This window comes from Seriola aureovittata, chromosome 9 (genome assembly GCF_021018895.1).
Source record: "Seriola aureovittata isolate HTS-2021-v1 ecotype China chromosome 9, ASM2101889v1, whole genome shotgun sequence".
Taxonomy (NCBI): domain Eukaryota; kingdom Metazoa; phylum Chordata; class Actinopteri; order Carangiformes; family Carangidae; genus Seriola; species Seriola aureovittata.
In genome coordinates this window covers 14,844,944-14,852,201 of record NC_079372.1, presented here as the reverse complement: position 1 = coordinate 14,852,201, position 7,258 = coordinate 14,844,944, and the positions used below count along the sequence as shown (strand labels likewise).

Below are 7,258 nucleotides of genomic sequence, written 5' to 3'. Positions count from 1 at the left end.
TTTTCTGGGGTTGAATGTCTGTTCATTTCCACAGCTTGATTACCATTGCTTAGGGTCTCACTGTACAGGAAATAATTGCATCAAGTTTTTCTCAGAGCTGAATACACAACCACTGAAGAGTGAGGTCAGTGTCCCATCCATTCATACCTGTATGGCTTTTATGAGAATTCCTGTCATATCTGTAAAATAACCTAAAAAAATATTTGCTCTGTCAATGAGCACATTCTCACTCTGTAAACCTTGAGTTACTTGTCTTTTGTTGAGACACATAGCATCGGTTGGTTGAATTTTGTAAACAAGATTTTGAATGCAATACCCAGAGACAAAACTAGTACATCTTGAAATACAATTACCTTTCTGCACTGCTGTTGCAGAGCTTAAATTTGAATTTGTGATTCTTCAGTTCTTACCATTGTTGCAAGGTTATTCTGGTGAGGCCTGACTTCTACCTAATAAATGCAATTGACAGGATGAAGAAGGAAGTTGGTCCAAATACCCACCTCTCCTATGTGCCGTTATTAATAACTGGCCCACATACCATCACCCCACTCTGGTTTCTTGATGGTCAGCTGCCTTTTGGAGAGCAATGTCTAACCCCTGTCCCTTTAGCCATACCTCCTGTGTCTATGTGCACTTTGTGGCAACAAGGCCATGCAGTAGCCCAGTTAAAAAAAACCCAGTTCAAACAGGCAGTATAAGCTTCATCTAAGGGCATTATGATACAACCATACAGTGAACTGCTGCTGCTGCTGCAGGTTAGTTACACAAAGGAATCAGATTCTCCTGAGCAATATACAAATAGCTTAAAGAAACAGTGCATACAAAAAATAATTTATACCTGCTTTTTTATTTAAATAAAGCTTTAAAATACACCCACAGTATTTACAGGTACATTTTAGCTTGCAACATAAAAAGTGAAAGGACTGAAAAAATAATGGCAATATTTTCTATCATAATGTATCTACATCCATGTATACATTCCAAGCCACCACTGTTAGATCAGGGGTTGTTCATATACCTGCAATATGACCATCAATGTGGAAATATACTGCAGGGAAGGAAGGCTGAAGTGACAATACTCTTGCTCTTCTTACTATCTCTTAAAATAGTCTCCATCGTTTCCGATTTCTGAGTATTGGCACCTACAACAATAAACCTTGGCATTAAATTCAGTCAGTAGGCAGCATATCAAACATACATCTCTAGCAAAAAAAAAAAAGATCCAAAATCAAGCCTGATCACTGGATAGCATGACGATATGCTAAAATCTTAAATCTGACTTAATCTATTGTATATTTTATTGCTTAAAAATATAACACTTGAAAATGACATTTAAAAATCTTTTAATAAGTTGAACTTTTTTTCATGTAACAGTGATTCACAGGCCCATTGGATTTAACATTCTTCATGCATTGATACTTAAATATCCCTCCATTTCCAAATCACCTTTTTAAAAAGAGAAAATAAACACATCGACTTTGAAGCCGAAATCCAGCTTTGAAAATACCGAACCACAGTTCAGTTCTGTTGAGAGTATGATACTTGGAGCATGTGGACAAAATGAACTGCCTGTTATGAGGAAGGTCACACAATGAATGACTTCCTCCACTGACCTTTGGCAACCTGAATGTATCTAAAATATGGCAAATACGGTATTAATATCGATTAACTTTATGCGCACTTTACTGTGGAATAAAGCGATGGGCTACCTCGATATGAAATACAAATCCCAACAAATTGTAGTCACACTGACAATGCAACACTTGAAACGTGTATATTTGCCTCTTTGTTAGTTACATCCATGCATCATAATGAATATAAATAAAAGCTACACATCTCAAAAATAAGCATGAAACCCACAGACAATGATAATGTTTTATTCTACAGCCCACCAGCGTATTTTATATAAATGTACACGACAGGAGGATCATTCTCCTGATAACCTTCAGAACATGGACCACAAAACAGAAAGCAGAGATGGAAAACTTTTACAACATGTTACAAATTGTTTTAACTTTAGAAATCAATTGGATTATTGGAACTGTGACCTAATCACATTACTATCAATAAATCTCAAGTGGCATTTAATGTGATTTTCAGAAATAGCATCTAATCTAATCTTTAAGAATCTACAAACCAAAATATATATTTATCAAATATAAAGTTGTAGTTAACCCACATGATCTGTAACATTTTTGTTGTAATCCCATTTAAAGTATTTCACAGTACACTCCAACCTGTTCATTCAAGTGCTCTTGTTTGTGCCCCCATCACCTTTATTAATCACCTAATAGTTACTACTCGTGCTGGGCTGTAAAATAAGGCATTATTAAAATTGGCAGGCCAAGTCTAAATGTCCAAAAACACAATCCTCACAGCACAACAACAGCCAAGATAAATCTAAATCTCCCAAACCTCAAGGTTAATTGAGGACACAGCTAACTAATGAAGAAATGACATTTTTCCCCCTCGCAAAATGTTGCACTTCAGTGATATTGTCACAAGACACAGTGACAACACTCTCAACGTCCCACACATGGCACATTTGATTTGGATTCCAATAATATAATAAAAAATTGCATATAACCACTGATGAATAAATTAAAAAGGATGAAATGAAATATCGTTTTGCACCAACTTCACAACTCTATGTGAAACAATATATTAAAAGTTCCATTTGAAATAAAAGTGGTAAAAGTAAAGGCAGAGTAATACAGTATAATCAGCTGATCAAAGTGCTGAAATTCAACTAAAGATTGGACACACTTTGACTTGATTAAGTGTCAGTGTGAAAAGTAACTTCGAGGTCACAGTGAACTATAAGACTTGAGCAGAAGTCTGGATCAAACGGCATCTGTGCCTTTTATTAAAAAAATAATAATAAAAGGGTGTTTTGTTCAGTGTCACTGTGCTGTTCATTTAAAATAATAGTCGACTCTACCATCGGTAGCATAATGTTGTAATGATTTACTGTTTTTATACATAAATACAGCTTGTAACTGCTATGGAGCAAGAGCAATGGTGGTGTCCCTCTGCTAAACAAGGATCCCTTCAGTGGAGGTAGACAGAAAGTGGAAAGACTTAACACAATGAGAAGAGGAATTATTAATAATAATAATGCTTACAAGAGTTGGATGTCTAACATCTTCAGCAGCCGCTATGATGTCTATGTAGCGGTGAGGGGGGGATTACGCAGCATCATGCAAGTTTGTGTGGATAAAGGAAACAAAGGTTGGTATAATTTAAGGCCAGATGAGGACATGAGGACATACAGCTGCCGAGATCACGTCTGATGCACCTCGTGAAACATTAACTCCCGTGGGATACGAGTCTCTGGGCCGTACAGCTTACAAGCCCGCCGCTCAAAAGCGGCGACATTTTGCTTTACAACCTCATCGAAGAACATGGTGGCTAACTGGGAGTGCAGCAAAGAGCGGAACTCAAAGGATATCTGTAGAAGATACAAAAATAATTAATTAATAAACTAACTTTTAGTTAATATCACAGTCATAAAATATGGCAGCAAGAGAGGGTGAATTTGATGTACAATACAATATATATAGGCTTATTTATTTTTTATCAAGGGCTAGATGAGAAGATCCAGACCACTCATGTCTGTATGATAAATGAAGCTACAACCCCCAGACAGTTAGCTTAGCTTAACATAAAGAGTGGAAACAGTGGGAAGGTTAAAGAACAGAGGACGTGTACAGAGCCAGGCTAATTGTTTCCCGGTACTTTCAGTCTTTATACTAAGCTAAGTGTCTTTTGCATGTAGCTTCATAGTTCCTGTACAAACACAAGGATGGTATAAATCCTCTCATTTAACTCTCAACAAGAAAACAAATAAATATTTCTTCCAAAATGCCAAACTATTCCTTTAATCAGGGTTAATGCAAAAGATGCATCAAAGGGCCCCCTTTGGGGGGTCTGATACACACTTAATAAATCGAGAAGCAAGCTGGAGGGTACTTACAGAAAAGTCTACTGTGCAGGTGCGAGGGTAACCAGGAATGCCAGGACTAAAGCGCCATATTGTCTCCAGGTGATTGAACAGCTTTCCATCTGTACACACTGCCTAAAATCACCCAAAAGAGAAACTCTTATCAGAAACAAGAATTTTAAGGAGTGGGTGCTTTTCGACATCACAAACACTATTCACTTCAGTTGCTGACATTTAAACTGTTATTTATATTTCAGCAATATCAAATACAATCACCATCCATAAAATCAGATATATTGTCATTCACAGGACTGACAGATTCACTGTAGCTTCTGACACTTACTTTGACCAGATGAGGCCGGACACTAGTGATCATAGATGTGTATCTCTCCACCACAGGAGGGAATCCCACTTCAAGCTGGGCTTTGGAGTGGCCTGCTCTTTTCATGATGGTCTGGGACTTCTTACACCAGGGCACAAAGTGCTTGTAGTCGTCAACATTGGCCACCACTTCATACATTTCCTGCATAGAAAACCTAAGACAGCAAGTATTGCAAAGATAAGGAATTAAAAAGAAAACACTCAGATATACAGTTATTATTATCATACTGGAAAATTTACCCAAGTATCCTACGCTCGGAGTACTCCTTCCTTTTGTTGGTGAGGCTGATGAAGTTTCTGCTTTGGGGAACAGTTGTCATTGTGTCCCAGTCTTGAAGGCAAAGCACTCTGGGAGTTCTCGTCATCAAAATGCCACACGATGACAGGTGTCTAAAAAGTAAGAGAAAATGTCCTGAAGGCCACTTTCTGGAAAGAGGGAATCCTAACACAGGCACAACACACAACAAAAAAGGCCCACTACATTCCAGTTTCCAGCTACTAGTCAATGAGTGCACAAAGTACGCTGCATCAGGAGGTAACGGAAGGTCTCTGTGTTGTGAGTATGCTGGTAATTTCTGATTTGGTATTGTTATGTGAATAGCAAACAGCTATATATTGTAACACCGGCTCACTCTCGTTGCACCACTTAGCAATGTGTTTTCCGGTAGGTAACCAGTAGAATCTGGATGAATGTTTTATGACTATCTGACATGTTTGAATAGAAAAAAAAAAAATGTTTTAAGTCAATATCATAATATTGCAGGATAGTTTTGAATGTGAAATGTAGTTTGATTTGTGGTTTCATTTTGTAGGTTTTTACTTCCTAAATTTTGGTAATCAGCATCAGTTAATTAGGATGGGAGCACTTTAATTTCCTTACATACATCAATACATCATTGACAATACCACCGATATCATGATATGTCCAATTTAAATACATATAATATCATGAACTATATGATATGGCACAACCTTAGCTGGCGATGAACTCAGCTGATATAATATTTGACAAACAATACTATATTTGTCCAACATTAATTAGTTATTCCTTGTGATATTAGATATTGGTATTGGTCCTTTCTTGAAGTGTGGGTGTCTAATGTATGCTCTTGCGCTAGTGGAGGATGGAGATTGTCACACCAATGAGAAAGGTAAAACATAAATATAACTACAGTTAAAACACTTTCAGTTCTTCGTTTAGGAATTTTCACCTAATCTTCCTGCAAATCACTCCAAGTTCTCAGATATTTCAGGATGTCTTGCACACACACAGCAAGTTTGTGATTTACCCACAGATTTTCAGTGATGTTCATGTCAGGGGACTGTGAGAATAGCTCATGATGGATTTGAGTTTTTTTTCTCTTTTGGTTCATTGTCCTGTTGTAGAGGCCTTTATTTTCACTTTCTTTTTATGAACTCACTAATCACAATAACCGTTTTCAGTTCAAAAAACCAAAGCAAAAGTGAATAACTTTTGAAGATGGGCTAATTTTTTTTTTTAAATGTCTGTCTGCAGCAGGGAATGAATCTACTACTTTTCTTTCGAAAAACAAAGACTTATTTTCCCAGGGATGCAACAAACGTTTGCTTGCAACTGTACGTGTTGCAAGCAAGTGCGCAAGTGAGAGGTCACGAGCTCAATTTATATTTATGTTTTTCTTATGTCAAGACTGTGATGATTCCCCATCAGAGCAAGACCTTTATGGTTTCAATACTTAATTGTTCAATACTGCGCCTGTACCAATTAGCGATAACCTTTACTGTGTCACCAGTACTGACCGATATTGATAACCTTTGTAAGATTCAGGTTGTCAGACCTGGCTATGGCTCCAGGATTAACCCAACTTCATCACAACTATATACTATTCGATGCAAAGGAGACACAGTGTCATTCACAGTGTGTTGTAATACTAGCCGTGTGTCATTACAATAATAAAATACTGCTTATACCTGATGTTTTGGCGAACGCATCCTCTTAGAACTGGTGTACGACACAAGCGAGGGGAGCCCACAGTGGCAATCTGAAGAAAGTCACTGAATGTCCGCACACCCATGGGTAACCGCCGGGCACTGGCCGTGGCTGCCATCAAACCAGCCACTCAGTTCAAGGAACAGCGATCCTGGGTCTGAGAAGCTGAGCCCGGGGTCTGCTCCAAGACCGGAGGCGGTGGTATTCAAGGTTCCAGTCCGAGTACCCTTGTGAAGTCCGGGTTTCTAAAATCCCACGTAGCGTTAATTCTACGCTGCAAGAAAAACTAATAGACTGTCTTGGGTTAAAACCGCGTCTCCGGTGGCTTTCAGAGCTGTCAGCGTAGCTATCGTTAGTTGCGGTGCTCAACGGCTAATGTTAGCGAACATTAGCTAGCACGGTTTCATAACGAGCCCGAACAAACGCGACGCACAGCCGCGTCCCTCTATATTTTTAGCAATACTCATATCAATCCACGTTTCGAGCCCAAAACTTACAACAAAGTTAAGTTATTTAAGCTGGTTTTTGGTTTGTGTGTTGTCAAATATCGCCCAGCTGCCGACGACCTTCTGCTGCTAAATAAAACGCCGGTGGGACAAACTGTTCCTTTCTTCTATCAACTGCCCGTCGGTTAAACCCAACGCCTCTGTGGTGAAATGCTGCCTCCCACTGTGCTGGAGGTTCATGGCTGAATTTGTTTTTTAGTTATTATTGGTACTTTCTGCTTAATCCTGCTGACAAACAGATAATCGACAAACAAACAGACACAGGTGAAAATATAACCTCTTTGCCAGAAGTAATAGTTGGTATAGAGTGAACCTCGGTATTTGTACAGTTGTGCTGTATTGAAATAAAATAAAAACTCCGCTCATTGACAGCTACATTACTTGTATTGATAGTTGTTAATATTAATATTAATGCTTTTGAAATCCTCAACTTGACCTCGCAGACAATCGGTGCCCTTC

At 38.4% G+C, this 7,258-nt stretch overlaps 1 protein-coding gene across 1 annotated transcript; it reads right to left on the bottom strand.

Moving 5' to 3' along the window:
- Positions 1 to 828: 828 nt before the first annotated feature.
- coq10a (coenzyme Q10A) lies at positions 829 to 6,978 on the bottom strand. The gene is made up of 5 exons (XM_056385639.1): positions 6,275 to 6,978; positions 4,565 to 4,714; positions 4,287 to 4,479; positions 3,977 to 4,078; positions 829 to 3,451 (listed from the first exon to the last, which is right to left on the bottom strand). The coding sequence occupies exons 1-5, from the start codon at positions 6,409 to 6,411 to the stop codon at positions 3,284 to 3,286; spliced, it is 750 nt and encodes a 249-aa protein (XP_056241614.1). The 5' UTR covers positions 6,412 to 6,978; the 3' UTR covers positions 829 to 3,283.
- Positions 6,979 to 7,258: the final 280 nt, after the last annotated feature.

Coding starts and splice junctions, on each gene's coding strand:
- coq10a (XM_056385639.1), bottom strand. CDS start 6,411: ATGGCAGCCACGGCCAGTGCCCGGCGGTTACCCATGGGTGTGCGGACA. Junction 4,480..4,564: donor TCCGAGCGTAGGATACTTGG/GTAAATTTTCCA, acceptor TTGCTGTCTTAG/GTTTTCTATGCAGGAAATGT. Junction 4,079..4,286: donor TCCGGCCTCATCTGGTCAAA/GTAAGTGTCAGA, acceptor GGGTGATTTTAG/GCAGTGTGTACAGATGGAAA.